We start from the raw sequence: 27290 nt of genomic DNA on the forward strand, positions 1-27290 counted from the left end.
AAGAGGTATATAACATTTTTTTCCAATTTCAGCCCCTCCTAATATGCTCTTACTGCTTGGGGTCCAGCCTGTTCTAGTCTTGAGATGTCATAGCCACCAAGAAACCTTGCTGAAACATGGAGTTCACCAAGTTTTGAGAGAGGGGGTGGGACAGGTAAGTGGTGTTTCTTGCTTTATATGACGCTCTTTTGCAATTTAAAAAATATATACTAATGTTCACACTGGAGGCCACCAGTTCTTTCCCTTTGTATTATTAACAAGTTCTTAAAAACAAAACAAAACAAACAAACAAACAAACTTGCAAAACTGCGCCATAGAGTGAGTAAACACTGTTTCCTTCTGTTCTCTCCCCCCTTTCTCATTGGCGTGTTCTTTTTGCCAGCAAGATCCCGCAGTGTTTGTACATTCCGGAATAGACGATATTGTTAGGATTACTTCTGAGTATGTGCCTTTAGACTTCAGGGTCTCTTATTTTCAGGAGAGTGGAAGGGAGAGATTGGATGTAAGTTAGAATAATTTGTGTGCCTAGTAGAGCAGTGATCACATGGCATTACTGTTCTGGTAAATCAGCTTTTTAAACACAGAAATCAGATTAACAATAGTCCCTGTTTCCCTTTTCAATAACCAGAAAGCAGTAGGCATTTAGGTACATTAGTGTATTTTTACTAGATTTATGTATAACAATGGGTTGATTTTAATTTTGAAAGTGGCTTTACAGATAGTTACTTATTTTTAACAGAACCCTGTGGATGTGAATGTAATTATCTGTAGTTGTTTTAGAGGAAGAATTGTGTGAGTGCATGCTGGTATTCTGCCCAAATACATTAGGACTGGAATGTCTCCTGCTGGTCTGCTGTTTTGCAGTAGTTGCCTCAGGAATAAATCTGGAGATTTGCTATCAGCAAAATTTACCTTGCAATGAAGTGTAAAAGGATGCCACATTCTGGGGGAAATGACTTTGTGAAAGAAGTTTGCAAGTGGTGCATGCTAATGATTCCTGAGATTAACTTCTTCATTGTAGAAGATAGTTTTCAATGTGTTCAGAAACTTATATGATTAGGTGGGTCCCACTGCTGGTTTAGCATGTTGTCTGAAGTGGAAATAGGTTATTGGTAGCAAATGAAGGCATTTGTGGGAAGGCAGACTGAGATAAAGAAGACTGAAATATTTTAAACTATGAAATCTTCTTGTGGGGTAGCAGGAAGGAATCTGTGTTTGAAGCTGTAATTCTCTGTTTACTGGTAACATTTTATGAAACTTTCTGGCCTGAAATATTATTTTTGCCTAAAATGAATATGGAGGTGCTAAATAGGACAGAAAGTATATTCTTCTTCCAGCTTAGGTGTCATTGAGTTTCTCAGGTGTTTTTTGGGGAAAGGGATGTGGGGGTTTTTTTTTGTCATTCATCTCTAATCACGGACATGAAGTTAATGATAACTGAAACTTTGAGATCTGCTTTTAAATAATGCTTTAAGTGCCTCTTGGGAGGAGAAGGACTGCTCTGACAGTTGAATCACAAACTTAAATAGTGTCTTTTTTGTGATCCTACTTGGTCTGGGTTTTTTTTTGCTTTTAAAGTCATAAATGATTGAGCACATGGCCTGGCTTAATTTTATCTTCATGAACTTTGAAAGGTATTAAATCCTAGGAGCATCTACCCAGATCTTGCCAAAGCATAAATGAATATACTTAGTGTTTGGTATGTGCGTAGTTTAAGTGTTGCACATTTAATAATTTCTCTGCATGGGCAAAATAACTAGATTTTACAATTGCCCTGTAACTATTGTTGGTAGTTTTGTTTTCTTGGAAAACAGTTGTGACCTTCACAGCTTCTAAGATACGTACAGGTTTTGGTACTTGTCTGCATGAAGAGGCCAGATACTGCAAAGAATTATGCAGCTGCACTGTGTTCTCTTCAGACATATGTTGGGGAGATATTTTCCAGTTGGAAAAAAAATGGAAACCTTTAGGCTTGTGTAATTCTAGCATTTGGTGGTGGTGCTTTGTGACTTCTAAAATATGTGAACTCTGCTCTCAGACTGTGCGTTTCCATAGATTCTGGTCGTGTTGTTGAGGAACGTATCTTTAGATATGCTGCCCTTGTCAGTAATTTTACAGCTTGAGAGAATCTTGCATTTAGAATGTTCGTTGCAATCACAGTTTTTCTTTAAATGTGAAGGGGTTAGGGGTTTTTTCCCCATCAATAACAACCTGTGTACCTTGCATTAAGCACCTGGTATGAGACAGCTCCTTAAACGCATTTCAGGGCTAAGACATAACTGCGAAGTTATTACTAACTTGTTTTTATGTTCTTGGAATAACTGTCATTTACTGCATATTATCCCTGTAAGGGTGGGATGTTTTGAATCACTCAGACCCATCTTCATTCATCGGATTTTGTTCTTAGGCCTAGAGATTTCGGGTAATCCCATGAATTTAAAAGCACAGTGTATGGAGTTTGGGAGAGGAGATCGTGTGGGGAATGCTCCAATATTACATTTAATATAGAATTGTAAAATACTGTATTACGGTAGGTATGTGGAGGATTGAAAAATGCTTACATACCAAACTTCTTCAATTTTACTCTGAAACATTGTTTGTCAGCATTGAAGTCTTCATCACTTCCTGATGTTAGGGAACCAATGAGTCCCCAATGTTTGCAAGCCCAGTAACAGGGTGAGAGCATTGGCCACGTCTTGAAACCGGGCAGGGCTGTGGTGGGGTCTGGTCAGAGCTGAGCTGGGCCTGCGCCTGCCTGCCCAGCAATGCCTGCCCTGCTGGGGGCAGCTTCCCCAGCCACCTGTGCCTCTGCGGCTCTGCAGTGGGTCATGAGACTCAAGCATCACCGGCAGTGCAGGCTCTCCACCTCCCCTTCCACATTTTGACTTAAAAAATCGTTTAATGCTTTGGATAATATCGTGTACCTTTTTTATGCAGAAGCACACTAATCATGGCTCGGACATATTTAAATGCTGAAATTTCCATTATTTTTTCCTAGTGATCATTCTGAGATATTTGTGTGGTATTGACTTGCACTTGCTGTTGGGTATTATGAAGGAGGTGAAAAGTTCATTGCACAGGGAGAATGGAAATAGGGGTTACACTAACCAGTTGGGGATAAGCATGCATCTTCTCAATAGTTCTGATAGATGAGATTAGTTTTACATCTAGATCAAAGTAGCAAAAGGAATGAAAGCAATCTATGTAGCCTTTTCTTAAATGTGCTGCAAATCATGGAGAATAATTTGCCTGTTCTTCAAAAGAGGAGTTTTTTTGTTATTGTCTTTGGGGGGGGGGGGGCTTGTTTGTGGTTTTTGTTATTGTTGTTGGGCTTTATACTTTGTTTTTTTAATTTTTTTTCAGTAAGCTAGTATGTCAGTATTTCTACTGTGGTTAGTTATATTAACTGTATCGTCTAATGAGTTAAAGATTAGAACAGAAAACTTACCAAGCCATATTAACAGCTGGATAGCAGGTAGTAAAACATCGTTCTATTCTTTCATCGCAGCTTAATTGATGTTTCTTGAAATCAAAGACCTTAATAGTTCTTTTGAACACGTTCAACAGTTGAAATCTGGAAGTCAAACTTTGTTTCCAGTCCTTGATCCTCCAGAGTGCATTTCAGTAAACTTCAAATGAGGCCTCTACTATCTCTTTTTGTTTTGATTTTGAAGCAATCACAGAAATAGTACCTGAAATTATGTCCAGAACTCATTCTTTTTCATTATCATTAGACTGTTGGATCAGGCTAGAAGCGCAGCATCAAACAAGAGGAGAAACATGTGGCATAGCCTAAATATAGAGTTTACCTTATAGTGTGGGGAAATGCCTTGTGGGATAGTAGCTCATGCCAGCCTATTTTGGGTTTATCTGTGCTGTCCAGTGCCATGTAGAAATCCTGAACTGGCTTGTGACAGCGCTATAAATGTGTTAGCATGGTGTGCTGTTGGAACCAAGGTACTTGTTTCCTCAGCAGGGCGGCAAGGTGAGCCTGGATGAGGTAGCTACATATTTGCAAGAGAAGAGAGTTTTATGTCGATGTGTCTGAAGTATGTTCATAGTTTTGCTTTATGCTGTGCAAACATAAGCAAGGCAGCTTGGGTTTCTAGCACTGTGGTTCTGGGATGGAGGTTTATTGCATGTGGTGTTACTGACTTCACAAGAAACAACTGAACTCTCCAGCAGCTTTTTGAAAAAAATCTATTCACATCTGATGTTGTCACAGAGGCACCCCGAAGTTAGTTTAGGCAGACAACAGAGTCCAAAACAAACTTTTATTCGGTAAAGAAGGTGCAGCAGATTAACCAGTGGAAAACAGGGTTTAGCTTTCCAATAGTGACATAAATACAGGTTCGAGTATCATTTGGGGTAATTATTGAGGTGCAGCAAATAATAACACTGGAGATCCACAGTGTGCATACACGTGGCTCACCAAAAACAATGCCAGAGTCATCCCTGACTCTGGGAGAAGTATACACTTGCCTGAATCTGGCAAGGACTTGTTAAAGAAAATACATGTGCTTATATTTAAGCACAGAATAAGCACCTGCCCAAGTGGCAAGGAATTATTAAAGAAAATATACGTGCTTATATTTAAGCACGAAATAAGCACCTGCCCAATTGGCGAGGAATAATTTCACTCACCTAGACGTAGAGGTGAGGCAAACGGCATCCCTGTCCCGGGAGGGCTCTCAGTGACAGCATTTGGCCCGTGCTCTGAGAGGTCCACACAGCGGGCACAACCTTGGCGAGGGTCCCGTTTTTAAAGCCTTGTCAGATCTGACTGTGGGCATTCCAGAAGCTTCTCTGCGCCTCCATTCTGGCTGTGGGCACCCAGCGGCTCCTTGGCGCCTTGGTGCCCCCACTCCTCTCTCTTAACGACCTGGCCGGCGGGCTATAGGGTCAAACAAAAGAGGCTGTTAACCCCATTGCAGGAGGCCAGGGGGGAGATGTGTGTCTGCACCCTCCATATCAAAGGAAGGGAGGGGGAGTGGAGGGGTGTGCATGTGCCACAGATGTACAGGTGTCTTTTTAAAGTGAGTGCTGTCTTATTACTGTATAATGTTGGGGGAAGGATAGGGGAAGGTTTATTTCTAGTTTCATCTTCTAGTTGTTAGGACTGTAAAGGTTATGGGAAGCTAAATATTGCTGCCTCTTTAAGACTAAATAAATACATGTTTATAATGTGTTCACCATTTGTAATTATGCTATGGCACAGCAGCATGAAAAATAACGAAACGTTTTTTGATTGCTGCCAGCTAGAATGCCCAATAAATGCTGTATGTAGTAAAAACAGTCATTTTTATTTGGTTTCTGGAATTCACCCTTTTCATAACATTGCAGGGGTTGGGGGAGGAATCTCACGTCGTTCCTGCTATTAGGCAGCTCTCCCTTGGTAGTGCCCTTGCTTTACTTCTGCTGCAAAGATCTCATAACATTCCAGAGATATATGTGTATTCAGAGCTGACTGGGAGATGGTGTTTATCAAAATATGTGAACATTTGAAGCAGGAGTATTGTAGTGTGGTACGGGGCATGTCACAGGCATGTGACGAGGGAAGGAGTTAAAAAAGAAAGCGTAGACAAAATGATGAGAATGGCAGTTTAAAATAGAAAAAGGAGAGCCAAAGATGGAGGGGAGGTGGGGTGGTGTTGAACATGATAAAAGCTCGAAAAGAAGACACATCATAATTTGTAAATTTAATTAGAAAGTTGGTGCTGGTATGACTGACTACAGTACAGAAGTGCATCTATTTTTAATTGCAGGAGGAATGCTTTAGAAGAATTTTCTGTTAGGCTTGGATGCCTTTTGATATCGACAGATAAACAAATTGTATTGTTTTGCCTTTGTAGGAAGATGAAAAATTCCTGACAGACTTGTTTGCACAACTAACAGATGAAGCCACAGATGAGGAGAAAAGACAGGAGTTGGTAAGAAATCTGTAAAATACACATGAAAGGGGCAGTAAGTACAACGTGATATGTGCATCTCTTTTTAAATACTAACTAGTATATTAACCCTTTTTTTCAGGTGAATTTTCTGAAAGAGTTTTGTGCATTCTCTCAAACGCTGCAGCCTCAAAACAGAGATGCATTTTTCAAAACTTTATCAAATATGGGCATACTGCCAGCACTAGAAGTCATACTGGTAAGTCAGTTCAGTTTTATTTGTGGTAACGATTTTGTTTCTTTCCAGGGAGGTTTTTTTAAAAAAGTAAGCCAGACTTCAGTCACATGGTTTTCTGAAGTGTTTGCTTCATTTGTCTTGTCGTAGCTTGAGGTTCAGAACATTTACAGTATTTTTGTCAACCTTTAAAAGCAGTTACAACATGACATTGCTAAGTGCCTTGGCATTCTTAGCTTTTTCGTTTGCATTCCTACCTTTATGTGCTTCTTGGTGTAAAATTAAGAAAAGAGGGAAATAGACCAAAAGGCAGGAAAACCATAAAATCTATTCTGCCCAAGAGTTGTCAAATGTACAAAGAAGAGGTTAGAGTCAGTTCAGTTTTAGTAATAGATAGTTGTGTCTTCTAAGTAGGAATTAAAAGCCATATACTTTCTGTTTTTCATTCCATTTAAGCCGTTTCTTTTAAGGAAACATGAATGATTTTATTTTACTTTTCCAGGGTATGGATGATGCACAAGTACGAAGTGCAGCCACTGATATATTTTCGTATTTGGTTGAATACAACCCATCCATGGTACGAGAGTTTGTCATGCAGGAAGCGCAGCAGAATGATGATGTAAGTAGAGGGTCCCCAGAAATGTGCGTATTGTTTTTTGAAATTACTGTTTTGTATTTAGAACTCTGTTAATGATGTGAGCTCTAGTTCTGAAGAAGTATAGAATATGGTCATGATAGTTACTGGATACTGAACTATAATATTTTTAAAGATTGTGTTAGGTAGAGATGAGTGTTTGCCTGTTTATATGTTCTTGTTCCATTGCATGAAAGTACAACAGGTTACCATAAACCACCATTGTGGTTAATATTAGCTGTCATACAAGCAAAACAAAGTGGATGTGAATGATGAGCTCCTTAAAATGCAAAATATAAATTCCAGTCTTGATCTTAGCATGTATATGTGTTTTAAATTTACTTTTAAGAAACCCATGTTCAGTTTACTGTCAGACATGTTGAAAGTGCAATTATGGTCCTAAGTGTTTAAGAACACTTTTTGACAGAGGTTTACATTTCCCAGAGATCCTCTGTAGCTGGTTAATAGAGAATGCTAGCACACAACTAGTAGTAAGAAACGTATTTCAAAGTGATATTCAGTGGAGAAAAAAACATCATGCTGTCTTTTCCTTAGAGGAGATAATGTTTTTTGTCTGCTAAAACATGCCAGAGAAACGGAAGCTGCTGGTGCTGCTAGTTCTGTGCTGGAAGGGGCTAGGACAGGGAATATTGCTGGTGGTTCCAGCCACTTGCATTGGATGACTGTCCTGTTTTATGTGGGACAGTGGTAACCAAGCACCTTTAGTGTAGAGATTCCTAAATGTAAATATTATTTTCTACTTATATGTGCTATTCTTGTTTTTTGCAAACACATGTCAGGGTTATTTTTTAGGTGAAAATAACTCATCAAGTACAATAGCATGATAAAATTTACTGTTGTATGATTGTGGAAATAAAACTCTTGCTATATTTGCTAAAGGGGGATACAAATTTAAACTTCTGCACTCAGAAAACACTTTCAGAAATCAGTTTCGAGTCTGTGTATATGCCTCTGTGCTTTTTATCTTCTGGCATTTCAGTTCAGCCTAAATTCTAAATTAGATTGTTAATTCCAGAAACATTTTTAGTTACTTTGAAAGATTCTTCTTCACTGCTTGAGCTGCTGACCAGAATGTGCTGCTGGCATGTAAAGTTAATAATTTCTGTTAAGTCTGGGTTTTTTAGTTTGGTTGTTGTTTACATTTTATGGAATTTTGATAGAGCACCGTTTTTAACTGGGTGGTAACCCTTTTAGAAGATAACTTCAGATTTGGGGCAATGGAGTAACATTAGAATTGATTTTTTTTTTTGCCTTTTTTCCCCTCTTATTAGGATATATTACTCATTAACCTCATTATAGAACACATGATTTGTGACACAGATCCAGAGCTTGGAGGGGCAGTGTTACTCATGGGTTTGCTTCGTACTTTAGTTGATCCAGAAAATATGCTTGCTACAGCCAATGTAAGTAAATACCTTCAAATGAAATTAGATTTGGGTTTTTTTGGTGTATTTGGTGATATGTGTTATATATATGATTTTTTTGTCCATTCTTTAGAAAACAGAAAAGACAGAGTTCTTGGGTTTCTTCTACAAACATTGTATGCATGTTCTGACAGCCCCTTTATTGGCCAATACTACCGAGGACAAGCCTAGCAAAGGTAATGCCACTCTGCATATTGGGCACATCAAGGCTATTGAATATCAATGTTTGAAACAGAATAACTGTCAAAGGATGTTTTCTGTCTTCAAGAGAGTCTGAGGCTATGATACATAGTTCAAAGTAAAGTGTTGATTCATTGTTTAGTTATTTGAAAAACTTGTAAGTCTAAAATTCAGTGAAGAAACCTGATTTAAGAAATGAACAGCATTTGCTGCAGCTTTTGCTTCAGCAAAAATTAAAATATTTGTATAATTTTTCGTAACGGGGGGGTTGTTCAGCGACATCAACTTGTAAACATATATAAAGGTTTTTTAAGGTCAGGGATTACTAGAGAGGATGCAGAATTGTCCCGAGAAGGTGTGTACCACAGTACTGTGCTGGATTTCAGGCTATTGATTCTATATCAGACTAAGAAAGTAGAGATCGGTGATGAAGTAACTGTTCTTGCTGGATACTAGAAGTAGTACTGTTTGTTCATTAATAGTATAACACATCCAAAATGGATGTAAAAGGAGGTACATAAATGGTACCCGAATGTTTTGTAAACTTTTAATTTTTTTATAAATTTCCAAGGGATTAGTTAAATTAATCTGGTTCATCTCAGCTCAAAGTGAGATTTTTACTATTTAAAATACCTGTGTTCTTTAATGGTCAACAATCTGGTGATATTTTAAAAAGGTGTATTTAATTTATTATTGGTCTACTTAAAAGCAGGATTTGATGTGTGTTTTGTATGTGGTGGTATGAATATGTCTTGGAAGCGTTAAAAGAGCCTGAGATATTTCTTACACAGTACTTTTGTTAAAATGCATAAGAGATCACAGTTTTGGTACAAACTTAGTTAAGGGGCTGCATGTGGGGGACTATTTGATGATACAGACATGAGGACAACATAATGAGATTTAGTTAAATAAGCCTGACTGCTTGTGTCTGTACTCTGTGAACCTTCAAACACTGATTTAAGACAGACAAAATGTAATTGTTTCTATAGTTAAGGAGGGTTTTCTGCCATATCTCTATAAATATAAAATACTCAGTCCATAACAAGCTTGTTCAATTTCTATTTTAAGGACTAAACATACCCTCCAGCATGTTCCCTAGACTATCTCTGGGAATGTACAACAACTTGGAAATGTTTACCAGACTGCGGTTAGGTATTTGAAGTTAGCTTCCGAAGGCAATATCCGAGATATGTGTAATTATTTTGGCTTTGTTTTTGTTATAGATGATTTTCAGACAGCCCAACTCTTGGCATTAATACTGGAATTGCTAACTTTCTGTGTAGAACATCATACTTATCACATAAAGAACTACATCATTAACAAAGATATCCTGCGAAGGGTACTCGTTCTCATGGCCTCAAAGCACGCTTTCTTGGCATTGTGTAAGTATGAAAGCTAAAGAATAAAGTGGTATTTTGTGAATGCGAAGTGTTACATATCCCCATTCTGCTGGAAGAAAACTGTTCAGAGGTCATGACAATTTGTGACTTAGCACAGAAATTCTACTAGTATACTTCGTTTCTCTTACTGATTCATGTGTCAGCTAGTATTACTAAAAATTTTTGCATTTATAGATCTATATTTTCTAAAAAGCAGAAGGGTTTTTCTTAATGTAGAGCTGGATTGAAAAGATGGTAGCTCAATATTGAGTATCCTAAGGGAGCCATTGTAAGTTTTTTTTAATTGTAAGATTATTTTTGTAGTAGAAATTCTCAGAGGTATTTAATTAGAGATACTGTTATCTGTCTGTGTTAAAGAGCACAGAAGTTCAGTGAGCTGCTCTTCAAACTCTGGTAGTTTCTTGGCTGTGCTCAGCATAGTAATGGCAAAGCAGTGGGACTTAATTCTGGAGGCAATTTACAAGATTTTTTTTTTGTCCACTATTCCGGTGTACACAGAGTAAAACAAAGCCTAGATTTGACTGAGCAGTACCATACAATAAGAAGTACCTTTTCCTTTTGTAACTGTGTCACCTGAGTTTGGTTTTAGAACTCTTGAATAATGTTTTATCATGTACACCTCCAGTTGCTAACGAGATTGTGCTGCCTTATACTGAGATGATGCTCTGCTTCCTGTCTATGTTTAGACATTCGTATACTTCTTGAGTTTCAGAAAGAGCTTTAAACTGGATGTAAATTAAGTTTTTGCTTTACTATGTTTGTAAAGAAAATGTCATTTTCCAATTTTAAAATGAAGTCTTTTGCATCCTAATCAAATAGGACTTAATTAAATGTAGTCAAACTTATGTTTGAATAATAGGAATTATAAGCAAATTTCCCAGTTCTACTGACAAAATATTTTATTTACCTTTATTGTAAGTAATTTAAAAAATCAAAAATACACCTTTATTTTAGTAGTAATATAGTTAAACAGTAGTGTATTCTTCAGTAAACAGAGGTGATTTCACTTGTACAGTTATGAGGGAGGATTTCTTTATGATAAAATAGATAAATAATCTTCAGCAGTATAGTCAAGACTGTTGAGAAGCAGAGAATAGCTGAATGTATTACCTGGTCCTAATAATGTAATGCGGTGTAAGAACTGAGATTGCAAATTGCCCTCATGAATGCTGAAAGTAATTTCTGAATTTTTTTTTATTTTAAATTTAAAAATTCTGTTGACAACACTTCTGTTTCAGGTGCCCTTCGTTTCAAGAGAAAAATTATTGGACTAAAGGATGAATTCTACAACCGTTACATAATGAAAAGTTTTTTGTTTGAACCTGTGGTTAAAGCATTTCTAAATAATGGTTCCCGTTATAATCTGATGAACTCTGCCATAATAGAGATGTTTGAATTTATCAGAGTGGTGAGTGCTGTTATATGCTGAAGATAATTACTGTATTGTTTAGTCTTGTAGTTAAAGTTATTTTTGCTTCTACCCTGTATTATGCTTTCATAGCAATGTGACCATAATACTGTATTTGAATGAACTTTTTGTATCAGTTACATATTCGTATGTTTGTTCTTATGTTCGGACAGTGCCATGACTTGTAAATTAAAATCAGTTGATACTCAGTGTAGTCCCAATACCCAGATTTGCAAAGGTAGCCCTAGTCAAGTTTCACTGTGCAGAGTGGATGGGCCTGTTACAACAGGAATGTCATTTGAAACTATTGCTTACAAAACCACCAAATTTAGTTGTGTTCTGTAATGTCAGTCCAACAGAACATAGAAACATACAGAAGAGGTAACAGTTGTCTTTGATTATATTAATGGAATGCTACAAAGTCCATTCTATGGGGAGCCTCTTAAAATATTCATGCCAGTTTGGCTGTGTGTGCTGTGCTGTCTCCTCACTGTTGTCTGTGTGCAGACTCTGACAAGATGCTGTACAGACTGTAAACGTGGGGAGTGGGGACAAGCTGGGGTGCAGGCAGCCTTGGAGGAGTAAGTGGGTAAGGAAACAAGGAGGTTTTGTCACCTCTTGAAATGTTCTGTGCTGATGACCACCTTCATCTTTTTGAGTTGGGACTCAAGGTACTTCAAGACTGAGATGACTTGATCATCATGGAAGAGTTGATTTTGAAATGGTTTTGAAGCTATGAAAAAAGTTAAGCCATATATGTGGCCTTGACTGTTGTGCTGTGGTCTTTTAGTACTGTGTGCTGATTCTACAGTTCATGCTATGAGAAAATAAATCATCTTTTTATTTTCTTATCCTCCTTTCCACATAGATACCTGGGTTGCATTTCCAGAGTGCTTCCTGGTATCTGGAAGTAATTTTTGTTAATTTTATTTAATTCAGGTTTATTCTTAAACAGATCAAATTAAAAAGTGTGCGTTTGTTACTACTGATGTATTACCATTCACAAGAGGTGACCTTTGAGCCTATAACCAAAAGAGAAAATAACCAGTGTATTAAGATTTACGTTGCTTTGCCCTTGGTAGCTGGTAATTCACGTGTTTCATCTGCAGTGTGTTCCAGGGCTGTGCAGCACTAAGAAAGCCAAACAGTGCACAGGAGCAGTTTTCATGCTGCAGGTTGCGGACCTGGGCCAGTCCCAGCTGCCGGGGGTGGCTCTGGGAGCCACAATGCTGAACTGAAATAGCAGAGCAGTTGGGAGCATTTTGGAAAGGACCTTGACCGACACTATATGTCCACAAAGGAAAAAACTTGATGCTACTTTCCTTGTTCTCATAATAAACAAATGCACTGAGTAATTACTTTCACGGAATTTATTTGCAGCAAGGAAAGAGTATGAATACTAAGTCTGTATCTCATAAACATGTTTTTAATTGACTGATTACAGCAGGTATCATTTAATCTGTCAGTATAAAAATATTTGTAAGTTAGAGTGGGAAAGATCTTTTAGGCTTTATAATTCATTATCAGGGTTTTAAGTTATATTCATGTGTTTTGAAGGAGATTCTGCTAGAAAATTGCTACTATAATGTATGTTTCACTAATAAAAAATTTGAAGCTCTAGATTTTTAATTCCACTTGTATGCATAATACTTGTTTTTGCAAAAGGTAATTAATATGATGCTTTGTATGGAATGTTTAAAAATGTCTGATTTCACTTACTTTTTATATTGTATTAAATAAATTTGTTTGAATGAAAATAAGTCACTTTATATTTGCTCTATAGGAAGATATAAAATCTTTAACAGCTCATGTAATTGAAAATTACTGGAAGGCACTGGAAGATGTAGATTATGTGCAGACGTTCAAAGGACTGAAACTACGATTTGAGCAACAAAGGGAAAGACAAGATAATCCAAAACTTGACAGGTAAAATACACTAAATGTTTTTTAGTATGTCAATTTTTAAATTCTGTTCTGGGAATATCGGGGGGATGTTGTGTAACATAAATAATTTAGTCTCCTGCTTGCATCTCAGTCATTGTAAAATTTACTTGATTAATAGTGTGATTTCCAGATGTGTTGCTCCAAACACTTGACCAGCTTTCAACTACCATATTAGTTGCTGGACCCCCAGTAATAATGTAAACTTGTTGTATCCTAAACTTATGTAACACTACTGTCATGAGGCTGGAAGCCTATCAGGTGTCAGAACTGCATTTGCTTCTAAATAACAAGATTCCCACTGTTGGATGTCAAAGATGGTTCAGTTGTAAGCTCTGTGGATTTTTCTGTGTCAGATTGCCTTTTGTGTAAGTTGTAGGGGTAGATATTTAGGTAAACTCTACCAAAATGACTTAGAAATAGAATATACAAGGGAATTTTCAGAGGATACTTTATTGTCACACTTGTTTTACTCTGTCAGTAAATCTAACAATCTGATCTAATACTCGAGTCACTCCTCCTATTTCCAGGTTAAAAGTTCCCTTCCTCAGTACACAGTTACCCAATGTTAAAAGGTTACGGTGTATAAAAGTAGGAAGTTTAAGGCTTTTTACTGTGTTTATTTTTGGCAAGCGGTATTGCTTGTATGTGTAGTTTCATTCAAATGGACTGCTTGTGTGAATAGATGAGTCACTCTTAAGAATTGTTAGCAAGATCTGTTCTTGTTCTGTTGTCTTGAGTTAGTTTGAAAACATATTAAAACTTAATCCTAATTAGTCATACTAGGGCATCTTGAAATTTCAGAACTTTAAGTTATTTTATTTCCTGCCACAAGATTTCTTCATCAGTATTTAAATTTGAGACTTGTAGAATTAAAAGGAGAGTAGACATTTTATAACTGATGTGAGTTGTTTGAATCAAAAGTTGTAAAACTTGCTGTTCTGCAGCATGCGCTCCATTTTGAGAAACCATAGATACAGAAGGGATGCAAGAACTCTGGAAGATGAGGAGGAAATGTGGTTTAATACTGATGAAGATGATATGGAAGATGGAGAGGCTGTGGTGCCCCCTTCTGACAAAACTAAAAATGATGAAGATATTATGGACCCTATCAGTAAATTCATGGAAAGGAAAAAATGTAAGTGATGAGAAGAAGAATGCTATCTGGCTTACGCAGAAGGCATAACTTGTATCCTTTAGTCCTACTGCTGTGAAGGATTTGCATATATTTATTCTGAAGTCTTAGATTTTGAAATTGTGCCACCAAGTTGGTCGACCACCCCTTCAAAACAAGTTTTGTTATCTGTAAAAGCAGAATGATACAAATATTGTTGTTGACTTCTTAAAGCATTTGAATGGCAATCTTAGCTGGTAGTCAAGTTTTCCTGTGACTTATTCAGGTTTATAATACAAATATTTTGATGTAATGTTCAGGTGATATCATTGGTATTCTATACCATGAATTGATGTTCATTCCTCGCCAATGACAGCAGCGCTGCTAGGTGGTATAGTAGTACGAAAAAAAGTCTATGATGACTTTCTTTACCAGGTTGTACGTAAACTATTAAGCCTTTTTTGCACACAGTAAAATGTTTTGTAATTAAACGTTTTGCTCAATAATACTGCCTTGTTTGGTTGGTTTGGGTTTTGTGTTTTGTTTTGTGTGGGGGTTGTTTGATTGTTTATTTTTTTCTTTCCAGTAAAAGAGAGTGAAGAGAAGGAAGTGCTTCTGAAAACCAACCTTTCAGGTCGTCAGAGCCCAAGTTTCAAGCTTTCCTTTTCCAGTGGTACAAAATCTAACCTTACCAGCCAGTCGTCTGCAAGTAACCTTCCTGGATCCCCGGGGTCCCCTGGATCCCCTGGGTCCCCTGGGTCTCCAGGATCAGTTTCTAAAAGCACATCTCAGATGGCAGCAATTACAACTAAGGTAATTTTTAATGTACATAAGTTGACTTCATTGTTACAGACGAGAAATTTGCTTTAGCCTGTGTCTCAAGTTTCTGTGAATTCTTACGTATTAGGTAGTACTGGACTGTCAGGTTTGCTTGTATGTTTTGTCTGGCCTTTAGCAATTTAAGGTGATCTGACATGTATATAAAAAGAAGAAATAAAAGCTCTTTTAATGCCCAGACTCTCAAAGTACAAAACACACAACTAGCTGCTGTTTGCAGTGATCTTTATTGTGAAATACAGACAATGCTTTACTTTTGTTAAATTGCACAGGGATGTTTGGTGAGTAGAAATATAGAAATACTTTGGAAACATTGCTAAGTTTTGCCAGATTCCATGATGTCCCACCACCCCCTACTGCTACCATTTTTAGTATTGTTCGGAATGATATAACTGGCACATGTGAAAAAAAACAAGTGGTATTATGGAGGAGTGGTTGCTCTAAGCCAAAATAAATAATTTTTAATATCCTAGCATGACTTTTTTACTGTTTGGTATAACACGTATTTTTGGGTGGGAACATACTGAAACAGAAGAAGAAACCCCATTTAAAAGAGTCAGTATAACTTGCAGTGAATATCAAAACCCAGCATTTTTAAGTACATTTTAGGATGCTGTTGGATTTTATCAGATTTTTGGCTAAACTCTCTTTAAAGCAAGTCAGGGAAATCAATTGACTGATGTTTTCTTAGCACTGGGGAAGAGATGAGGTACTATAGGTACAGTGTTGTTTGGATTATGAGAATTTACTTTCATAATGTTTTTATTTCTGAAAGGTCAGGTATATATCTCCGTTCTCAGGTAACCTCAGAATAAGTCTTGACTAATCCTTATTTCTTTAATGCCACCACGCTGCTTGTTCACATAATTTCTAGTAAAGGCAAAAGGTGTTAGTTTTTTTTTCTTCCTTATAGTCAAATGTGGCTTAAGAGTTTTTGTTTGGGTTACCTTTTTTTGAAAAAAACTGAATGAGAAGAGTTTTACTGATGGTAGAACTGACAATTCTTCTAGATCCTTCTGTAGAGGAAGGGGAAGCAGATTTGTTTCATTGATGAAAAAAAATACAGTAGTTAGTCAAGTGCTTTTTTAAAGGGATAGAGTTGGCTTGGAATTTCAGTCTATTCTGTGTTTCTGCTGAAGGCTTGTTCTCTTCCAGACAGTGTAATTCCTTGAATCTGAAATGGAGTCTTTCCCCATGGATCACACTGCATACAGTACTGGCTCCAAAATTCCAAGTTGTTGTGGCAAAAGAAAATGTTCAGGTTACACTGAATATGCACTGAAAAACTGTTCATGGATTCAGACATAAGCCACCTTCTTTCAGTAAAATGTGCACTGTGTTTAAATGTGCCATAGTCACAAACTATAATAGAAAGAGTGTTGAAACTGGGTTTTTCATTATCTGATCCTGTTATTTTATGTGTAGTATACTCGGTGTATGTTGTACGTGACTGAACAGAATGTGTAATTGTTTCTCAAGTTATATTTTGGTATACAGTTGACTGAAACTTTCTGATTTGGATGTCTGAGATGTGGTTATTTGCAGTACAAGGAAGTTTTTAATATTACTAGAAATACTTTCATTTTCAGCTACTGAGTTGTTTAAATTTTGTAACCTGTAGACCTCATTCAGTTATATTACACAAAAAAATCTTTAAGTTATTACACATTAAACTACCTTCTGTGAAGACAGACTGTGTTCTAAAAGTATCGTAATTCAAAAATTCAAATCAAAGGGTATTCTGAAGGTTTCTGAAGTGCTTCCAGATTGCTCCTTGCTGCAGTCAGCTATGCTCAGTAAAAAAACATAACATCTTTACAGATAAAGCTGCAACCACTTAGCAAACCTAAGTAGATTTTTTGATTTTTCTTAAATTTCAACTGGAAATATTTCTGTCCAGTTGGATAGGTAAAACTCCATTTTGGATTTATTCACATAAGCATTTTTCAGACAATGTCTTCTTCAGTCATACTGAAGGATTTATTTTTGTTCTGTTTCATTATATTCAAAACTTGATGAATCAGATGCTTATGGAAACATTCTGTGCAAACATCATTTTCCAATACAAATGTGAAGTATCAATGTGCAAACATTTTCTTAATTGTAGTAATTGTGTTTGTCTTTGTAGGGAGGCCTCGTTGGGCTTGTAGATTATCCTGATGATGACGAAGAGGATGATGAAGATGAAGATAAAGAGGAAACTTTACCTTTGTCAAAGAAAGCAAAGCTTGACTCATCATAATGGCAACTGGTGAAGAACGTTACCAGTTTGGGAAAGGATAGTTTTTCCAAAAACAAAACAAACCCACAGCAAAGCAGCGATCTTTTGTGAATTACTGTGTGTGACACAGATCAACCTATACAAACGGATTTCTGCCAATCAAGTGCCAATTCAAAGGAGCAGAAGAAGTGGAAATATTTCGTTTAGGGGAAAGACTTGCGCCTTTGAGCTCTCCAGCTTGGACCACACATTGCCCTTTTCTCAGGGAAGGAAATGGAAAACAAAAAACAAACAAAACCACACATACACAAAGCCAACAGGGCAGGAGTTTTGTTAGTGGAACTCTGGATTGGCTGGTCAGTTGCTACAATCAGAATATGCTTTCTTGGACCATGTATGAGACTTCTGAAGAAAAGGCGGGTTTTGCCATAGTTCTTCACTAGTCAAGGATGCCAGCAGTTTCTTTGTATAAAAGAGACCTGCCTTTGAAATCATACATTCTGAACATTTTAGTCAAGCTACAACAGGTTTTAAAATCCTCTACGGAGAGGGACAAATATAAAGTTTCCTCTTTTTTTTCCTTTTTTTTTTTTTTTTTATTTTTAATCTGTTCCCTTTGCCCTTTAAACTGCAGATTTTTTTTTTTTGGAGGTGGGGGATTTGTTTGTCCCTTCTTGATTAAAGATTGAGTGGAATTCTAGATGTGGTCACTTTTGTGTCATAATTTTTTTTGCCCCCCTGAGTGTATGCTTAGTTGTTGAGTATATATTTGGGACCATTAAAATTTTTTGATGTAATATAATCTCACTGTTGTGCTGGTACCTGTTTCACCCTGTGTAATTTTGTTCTGCATCACAGTTCTTAATATGTTTAGGATTTTATGGAAGATGGTATAGTTTTATTGGAAAGAAAAAATCTTACCACAATGTGCATAAAAGCAATACTATTTTGTGACTAAATATTTTATATTAAATTTTGCATCAGCAACTGTCTTGAGAAAAAAATTCAGGGAAATAGGATGGAATCAAAAAATTGAAACCTATAAATATGAAATTAGTATTCCAAAGAGACTTTGACATTTCGTAACTGAGAACAATGATGGTAGACTAACTCATCAAAATGCAAGACAGATGATTTAGGAATACCAATATATTGACTCATTTGATTTACAGAAATAAAAAAGAAATAATTAAAGATGAAGGAAAATGGCATTAGTGGTATTTTTTAAAAACTTCTGATTCCCTTTGGAATACCAGTCTTAGTGACTTAAAGATGGTTGTAAAATAAACTTTTTACGAGAATACCATCTTTCGAAATTTATTCTAATATTCGATTGAAAAACAGCAATTAAACCGTGGGTCTAACTCAATAAGTACCTTCTTTCCCCTTTTCCAAAAATCTAAATAGTATTAGTTATTAATTTTAAACTAGACCTTATATTTTGCTTCTTTATTGCTTTTGCAGAAGATGGCTTTGTACAGCAGTGCTTCCTTTGAAGGGGAGTTGATTTCGTTCCTTTGCAAACAAGAGACCCCTTCTTCCTCACATTTTCAAGAGCTGATTTCCTTTCAGACATTCACAGCACCAATGTTTCAACAATCGTGATGTTACACATTAATGTATCACATACAAACAGAAATAAGAGAAGTGAAAACCTGAGGCTTGATCATATGTGATCATATCCAAGTGTAGATTAGCACTTTGTTTCCAAAAACTCTGGGCTGCATGGCAGATTCTATGCTAACAGCAAATGTCAATGCTTGGACTTTGTTAATACGTATTAGTAATTTCAGATTTAAATAAGAGTGTGCATTAGGGAAAAAATATTTACTCAGCTCTTTTCCTCAAAAATTTCATTTGAAATCGCTTTCCAAGGTTGAGTTTTTATGATGTCCTTGCAATGTCCATGACCGGATAGTTCTCAGCAATGAATTTTATGGAGGGCAAGAGTTGAGCAGTTGGTCACTACAAGACTAACTCTGATCTGCTGTTGCAGTACAACAGTGCCCTTCCTGTCTCAACGACCTGTCTCAAAGCTGGTCTTTGCAACTTCGGTGTAAGAGCAGACATGGTGACAAGGAAGTCTGTGATTTTGCGGGTTTTCTTAATTAACCTGAATTTAAATCCTTCCCATCAGTCCAATTTTCCTTACATGTGAAGCTCTCAAAAATCATCCATATAGTCTTTGTGTCCTCCAGGCTATATCTCAGCAAATCATACGTCTGACTTGATGGAAGAAACGTTGTTGTTGGTTGGTTGGTGTGTGTCTGTGCATGTCTTTCAGCTGTTGAGTGCTTGATCTTTTGACGTTTGATGCTGCAGTCTTCTAAATTTTCAGATACTTTCATGATACTTATAGGAATCCGGGATTTTGGACTTTCAGTACTTGAAGCATTACATTTAACAGAAGAAATACTAAAATTATTGGGTTCAGTGAGAATAATAACGGGAGTCAGAATATTTTTGAACTCTTTTTTACTTTTATGAAGGACTGGTAAAATATTAAGCTTCACATCTTTAATTGCTGTCTAACTTGTGGTTAGATGGTTAGTTGTCTTCCCAGAGATCTCCCGATCTCTTGTTTGTGGCCTGACAGGATATGTTCACACCCGGATGATACATTCATGGAAGCTGGAAGTAGTCTGGAAGTAGGTGAACTGGGCACAGTGACGGGTATGCTCTAGCCCAGCGTCTTTAACTTTTGTATTCATGTAAATCTTGAAATCTATTTCAGGAGAAAAGGGAAATAGTGGGATTGGGAGAAGTGATGGATATTAAAGAAAAAAAAAAAGTGGGTATGAGTTAGGAGAAGGAAAAAACACTGTTACAAAACTTAGATTCTAGATCTTTCTCTGGGATGATGGGTTTTTGTCCTTCTTCTAATACCATTTGTCCTCATCCCAAGAAAGCTACGTGTATGTTGTATTAAACATGGCTCGGTTGTCTTAATTGCAGTTTAACTGTACCCTTAAGTGGTTTACAGGGTAAGCCCTGAGGTATGGTACAGGCAAGAGGCAATGTGTGTGAATCATCACAACAAGCCCCTGAGTTCCCTCAGTGGCTGACAGACTCCATGCGGTTACGTACGCTGCCCAGCATTGAGCCTCGGGTCGCTGGGGATACCAGCCAAAAGCACAGAGAGCGCTTGCTCCTGCAGGGCAGCACACCCTTGTGCTAATGACAGGACTTCCAGCTAATCTGGAATATATCCGAATTTTCTTCCGCTTTACACAGGGGGTGGCTGCATCAAAGTGAGTGTGGACATCACTGAAAAACTGATCTCCTATGTGATGAGGGTGGAAGGATCTGAAAGCTGGTGTACAGAACAGCAAGTTGCCTCTAAAATGTACCTGTCCATAATTTACCTACATGGTAAACAAGATCAGACTGTTCATCCATCTCTCAGAGCCCACCTAGGTGGGACGTTCTTAGGGAACTAAGTGTCAAGTAGGCCCAATCCTTTTAACGTATGAAGGATGAAACTGTTTCTATTGCTTTTGGCTGTGTTTTTACATCTGTGCAAATTTCAGAAACTGTTTAATTGGATAACTGATAAGAGTCTCTTCACACGTTGCTGCTGTGGCTGCATTGAAGAGTTCAACCCAGCACAAGTTACCTTGGTGGCCTTGCTGAATTTTGTTTCCTAGCATCTGGAGAGTGGGCGCAGAAGTTCAGCCCTACCTTTACCAACTTTCACAGCTGCAAAGCTGTCTGTGCCAGTACTGCAGTTCCCCTGCATTGAGGATATCAAGACCTGTGCCAGGTAAGTTGTGAAAGCCAGAGACCAGATGGGTCACTGCTTGGGCTCTCCTACAGCTTAAGTGTAAATCTGGGCAAGCACTGAAAGAAGTTACCAACAACTGAAGTTTTTTAAAGTAAGTGTTCCGTGTGCATGTTTGCCACCTGCTCCTACTGCCTCCTCTTTTGGAGTCCATCGAGTCTGCATGCTAGACCTGAGAACAGCAGCCTAGTTACAGCATCTCCATCAAAACACAAATCACCTTTGTATCATTGGGCAATTATGCTAGCCCCCAGGCAGTAACAGACTGCAACATCTCTTGGTTCTTACCATAAACATCAGAACAGCAGCAGAAATTCCACAGAGGTTTGTGTCTCTTTATTTTATCCCTGATTTGATTACTAGAATTACGGCCATTTTCAGTGTGACACAAGCCTCAATGGATTCTTACAAATCGTGTTTATCTTGCAACTTACCTTCACATCACCACCTCAGCTATATCTAGCCACTTCTCAGACACTTGAAAGGTAGTCCACCATCACCACATAGCCCACCTCTTGAAAATGGAATAGTTGATAGACCTTTCCCCTGAGCATCAAGGCTTCCTCCACTGCAGCAACAACACACTACAGCTGTTTTAGGGTCCTGCAAATATCAAAATGTGTCTGGCAGCTTGCAGTAACCTACAGGCCTTTGTAGAATACTAGCAAAGTATGGCTAGATGGCTGGTGTAGATCAGGTAGGACAGTGTAATAAATACAATCACTACAATGTGTGTCCGATCTCTGCTTTTTGGACACCCCAGATACTACAACATCAAACACTGAGAGAACTGAGTTATGCTGACCGATAATCTGCCTACAAGTCTTACATCAGAGTATGAGGATGGGCAGGAGATGTGTATAGCCAAGGAAAAGAATGGCTTCTGGATAGTAGCATCACCAAAGTAAACTCCTTCCATGTTGTGTGAAACACAGGTGTTACAATGTGAATTACAATTCTCTGAAGCATCTGTAATTGAAAAATAATCTCACTTCTAAGAGAGTGAGATAAACCCGTGTGATTTAACATCTGTTTCTGTTTGCATTGACCTTTAAGTAAAATAAAGATTTTATATAATTCATATAGAATCAACACCGCCTTCTGTGTTTCAGCATGTTAGGTCAGTGCACGATATATAAGCCAATTATCACCAATTTTTAGCATATTCAGTAAAGTGACATCTTGTAAAACAGCTACCTAACCCATTCTTTGGGGTTATCACTGGATAACCTCAGTTTCGTGCCTTCTGTCACAACACCTCAAAACTGGAGTCTTTAATTTCATTAGTTTCTTAAATTCTTAACATTCTCCCTGCATCTGTCTGACTCGCACACAGAAGTGAACTTGGGCTGCTGTTTGATCAGGTAGCACAGACACAAACTTACGCATTCCCCATGTTGATCACTCTTCTAAGAAATGGCTCTCCTCTTGGTAGATATGTGACTTGATGGTCCCAACCCTACTCTCACCTACCTCCCTGCTGAGGCTTTGTTAACTTCTCCTCGAAGTGTTTTCCTTGCATGTGATTTTACACTTTCTTCAGCTCTAGCCAGCTGAAGTACTTTCCAAGGCCACTTACAAAATCTTTGATCGTGCTTGCCTGTTATTTTTACCTAGGCCCCAATGTCATCAATATAGATATTGATACACTCTCATATAACTAAAATACCAAAACAGAAGAATGAGGAATGAACCATTCCCTAAAGGGCTGGATCTTCAAAATCACATTCTGTTTTTATAAGGACATTTGATAGTGATGATGATAGGACTTGATACTGATGATTTGAAAACATTTTCAAATCATCAGTGCTAAATCTTTAACACAATCAGAAGATGTTCCATTTGATATATTTTATTTCTTTCTATACTTACCTTTTTTCCTTTAGAGTGACCAGTAGCAGTCCCTACCATGGCCCTCTTGGTTGTTCTACTCATCTTGTGAGTCCCAGTTAAGACTGCTGGTCTTGTTCTTCTACCCTTTGCCAAAGAGAGGGAAACTGAGGCATGGCAATCATTTACCTGGGTTATGTTCTGTGCCTTGATCATAATACAAGCTTTTGGATAGCGTCCCTGGGCCTTTACACTATTATTTTGGTCCTTACTTCTTCAGTAATCACCTTCTCAACACACCACGCCATATTGTGCCTTTAAAAGCTACAAAACGTGTGCCCATCTCTGCTGCTTCAAATGACGTCTTTTCCAGTTCCCAAATTCCTGTACCTGAACTCACCACTTCAGATCAGCACACTCAGCCTTTGCTCCTAGCACCTCTATAGTTTATCAATCTAACTTAAATTAATTTGTTGTGTTTTATTTCAGGCTCCTGAGCACTCCTCTGCTGCTGTGGCACTTGCTGCTCCTCTGAAGGGTTCAAGTCAAGGAGGTTATGCCATCGTTCCTGTGTTTGCCTGGGATGCCAGTATTCCACCCTTGCTTTCAAGTTCATGCAAAGAGATATAAACCACCACTGCTCCTTCATCTTGTCCCCTTTTTTTTACTCAGTATTAACTTTATTGTTTGCCTTGTGTATTTGACTCTGTACTTATCTTCTGAGGACTGGCATTTATGATATGTTCTGCCCAAACTCTCTCCTTGTATTTCAGGTTCTGCATTACGTTAATAGGAGCCTATGCATCTGGCTTAAGTTTCAGCACTGAATGAACATCCCTCCCTGTAGCAAAGGTTAATGCTGGGTTTTCTGGGAGTTTCTCTCTGAATGTTTTCTTTCAGATACCGGCTATAGAGGTTCTGTAAATCACCAGCATCCCCCCCGCATTCAGATTGATCTAAGGCAAACAATTCTGGGTTTTTGTTGTGTTTTGGTGGTACATATTGTTTTGTTTCTTTTTATTTTCTTTCTAATTTCGCTAACAGTTTCTTTAAAACCTTTGTCCAAACAAAATGAACAATTTTGAAAACAGTGTTTCAGAATTGGATACCGTGAGGAGCAGAGCAATTTTCTGGCCACCTTTTTTTTCCTGGCATTCATTGTTTACAGCTCCAGAGTCTATTTAAAGTAAACTTGCTTCATAGCTGAGAAGCTGGTTGATGAACAGTGGAGTCATATTTACAAGAAAGCTGCTTAATGACAGTCCCAAGCAAAGGAGGAGAAAAAGCCCTTTCCTGATTACCATGAGTTTAACTCTTGTATTGTAACCTTGTAAATTCTGTTATTCCCATCCCTCAGCAACTTACACTTTCAGACAGCAGATGAATGGTGGAGCTTTGTTGATGGTTGTAATCGTTGCTAGGAGACAGTCTGAGGGACGTGAATCATGCCATTTACAGTCAGCCTAAAGGAACATTTGGAAATGCTTGAGCTTAGAAATGTCCTTCTGTGGTCTGTGTTGCTGAGAGTCGAGTGCTTTGTGGCTGCGAAGAAGTGCTTTAGGAATACACGATGATAACAGAAGCCTTAAACATTCTGGTGTCTTTAGTTGCTTGTACCTTTGTATGTATTTTAAAACATTGTTCTGCTGCTTCTTACTGCTTTGATAATTATGTTTTTTATTTAAAAGCTGACCATGTGCAAAAAGAAAGTTGTTGGAAATCACATTAAAATTAAATACTACAAATTTTCATCATTTCTTTATGGTAAGAAACATGATTTCCAAAAGTAGTTGCATGTACATGTCTGGATTTGAACTTTCTTGGGTATGTTCACAGGCATTTATTTTATTTTGTCTGCCATGGAAAGGCAGCAGCTTCAGGTACCACCAGAAATGAGAACTTGACCCATAGCAGGTAGATGAGGTGAAACACAAGGTGGGTAAACAGAAGTGCTGATACTGTACATACTAAGTCCCAGTTCAGAGCGAACACAGGGAAAGTGATACGCACCAAGCTGGGCCTGACAGGTGTGACAGGGAATTACCAAGGAAAAGAACCCAGACATATGCAGTTTGGGGATCTAATAGACAGGGTCTATACTTTTGCCCAAGGCAGGCAGTCTGACCTCCTCCAGTCCTGCAGTGTGTACTCAAGGCTGCGCTTTGCAGAAGTCCAGGGCAAGCCTGGTCTTGTTCCTCTCGAGGTCAGCAGGGTTTCACCAACACGCTGCCTTCTCCAGAGGCCAGCTTGAAGTCTGCAGCTCAAGAGAGCAGTTAAGACTGAACTTGAGAAGACTCACGGCTGAGCATTTCTCGAGGGCTGTAGAACCTTGCAGCACTTTGATTTTTCCCTTGTCAGGGTGCTGAAGGAGTTGAACAGCGTTACACACGCTACAACAGTGGTAGCGCTTTTCAAAATAAGAAAAACGTGGTTTCCTACTGTTGCTTTGCTTTCGGCATCAGAGAGAATGCAGCCGTGCCCCGAACCCGCAGCACCTGGCGCCCGCTCCCACGGCCCGGCCCGGCCCCGGCGGGACGCGCCACCGGCCGAGGCCGCCAGAGGGCGCTCGAACCACGGCCGAGGCGGCCGCGTCCCAGACCCCATCCCCGACCCCTTCCCAACCCACCTCTGTCCCCATTCCATCCTTATCCGCAACCCACCACTATCCCCATCCCATCCTCATCCCCAACCCTATGCCCAACCCCACTCCTGTCTTGCTACTGCGGCTGCATCTCCGGCACCCCCTCTGCTACTGCTAGAGGCCAAATATTTTCTGTAATACGCACAATACCCTTGAACAACGTGTGAGCACTCGACATTTAACAGCATCCCCAGGAAGATTTCCTGGATAAGATGTTTGGGTTTTATAACCGTGCTCCCTTTCAACTGTCTCACTACTGGCAACACCTAGATAGGACCGCGCAACTGTTGCTTCCCTTCAGGAGTTTGTAGAGGCATATGAGTTACATTCAAGTTGTGAAAAGTAGGAAAGCATCCTTGCATTTGTATTCTGTCTTCTCTGAAGTGGATTCTATATTTTTCAAATATTAAGTTACTTTTCTTTTGATGAACACACCCATCTGCTATTGTAAGTACTGGCAGCAACAACTTTAAAAATTTATTTATTGAAATCTGTTCACAAAACGGGAGATCATAAGGCTTCAAGAAGTTAAAGAATAGCAGTCTTTCTCTCGGGAGTGTTGAGAAATTATTAACCATCTTCTTTTTTTCTCTACACCTTAACAGGAGCTGTTACGCTTTCTCTTTCTGACTACAACAGATAGTTTCCTTGCAAACCTTCCTTCTTTCCAGGTTCAGAAATGCTTGGACTGGATGACTCACACAATAAAGGGTTAATTTAACTATTTGTACCCTCCTGGCACATCGTCTCAATGAATTTAAGAGTGAAACAGCTGTACTGGCTTGTAAACAAGTGGCAGTTCACCCGGGCCCGGGCCGGCTGGCAGCCAGGAGTTCTCCTTCCTTGCTCTACAGGTTTGAAGATAAAAAATAAATCGCATGCCTTAAATAGCGCGTTCAGCGGCTAATTTCTGGCCGTTCCCGTGTAATAATGGGATCCATCCAAATGCAAATCCGAAGCCCGAGGGTCGGGCTACTCTCGATTTCGTTACCGAGCGTCAGCCCCCTCCCCGGCGGGGCTGCTCTGCCGGGGCGCAGCGGCCGTGGGGCGCAGAAGGCGGTGCCGGGCCCGGCCGGGCCGGCAGCGGGGCCGGGGGAGCCCAGGGAGCGGGGGCCCCGCAGCGCTCTCGCCTGGGGGCAGCTTTCCCTCCCTGCTCTGGTAAAGTCTTATCAAAAGCAGCACAAACTGTGTCCTCGTTAATGTATCGGTGACCGACGCTACCAAAAAGCGCAGGCTCCTCGATGGGTGCAGGGCTGCCTAAAGTAAGGGTCTTAATGAAGCAAATCATTAAAACCGACCTTTATTGGGACTGACAGGCCCCTGCAGTGAACACCGGTGTCTCCCATTTAGTAACAGGTTGCTTACAAACTGCTCAGGCAAAACAACTGATGTTCCTCCCTCAGGCGATATGGTAACTACAAACAGACGCACACCCACCTCCCTTCCTAAAAATATGTTTGGCAGATTAAGTGGTTAATAATAAACAGAATTTCAGATTCGTTTTGACTGACTATGTAAAATCCAAACTATATTTTGCGAGTTTAGGCAAAATGTATTAGGGAGCAGCTGATGCAAGGACTGATAAATACCAGAGATAAAAGACTTCAGCTGTGAAAAATAGAGCGAACTATCAAACATGAATCTTAGCAGGACCAAACCTCACCATATAACACCAGGCATGCTGCAACTTCATGACTAAATTATATTTTTTTCAAAATCTGAGGCTGTGATGAAT

General features: G+C 38.7%; 1 protein-coding gene across 1 annotated transcript in view; it reads left to right on the top strand.

The window, feature by feature from the left end:
• Positions 1 to 18003, top strand: part of PPP4R3A (protein phosphatase 4 regulatory subunit 3A) — a 43093-nt gene extending 25090 nt beyond the window's left edge. The window contains exons 5-15 of the mRNA XM_080344805.1: positions 5853 to 5930; positions 6031 to 6147; positions 6626 to 6742; positions 8050 to 8181; positions 8276 to 8378; positions 9606 to 9764; positions 11021 to 11190; positions 12974 to 13116; positions 14079 to 14269; positions 14832 to 15058; positions 17211 to 18003. Coding sequence (XP_080200931.1) covers positions 5853 to 5930; positions 6031 to 6147; positions 6626 to 6742; positions 8050 to 8181; positions 8276 to 8378; positions 9606 to 9764; positions 11021 to 11190; positions 12974 to 13116; positions 14079 to 14269; positions 14832 to 15058; positions 17211 to 17324 — 1551 coding nt within the window. The 3' untranslated portion in view covers positions 17325 to 18003. The remainder of the gene's footprint in view (positions 1 to 5852; positions 5931 to 6030; positions 6148 to 6625; positions 6743 to 8049; positions 8182 to 8275; positions 8379 to 9605; positions 9765 to 11020; positions 11191 to 12973; positions 13117 to 14078; positions 14270 to 14831; positions 15059 to 17210) is intronic.
• The last annotated feature ends 9287 nt before the right edge of the window (positions 18004 to 27290 follow it).

Source organism: Nesoenas mayeri (assembly GCF_963082525.1).
Source record: "Nesoenas mayeri genome assembly, chromosome: 5".
NCBI lineage: Eukaryota > Metazoa > Chordata > Aves > Columbiformes > Columbidae > Nesoenas > Nesoenas mayeri.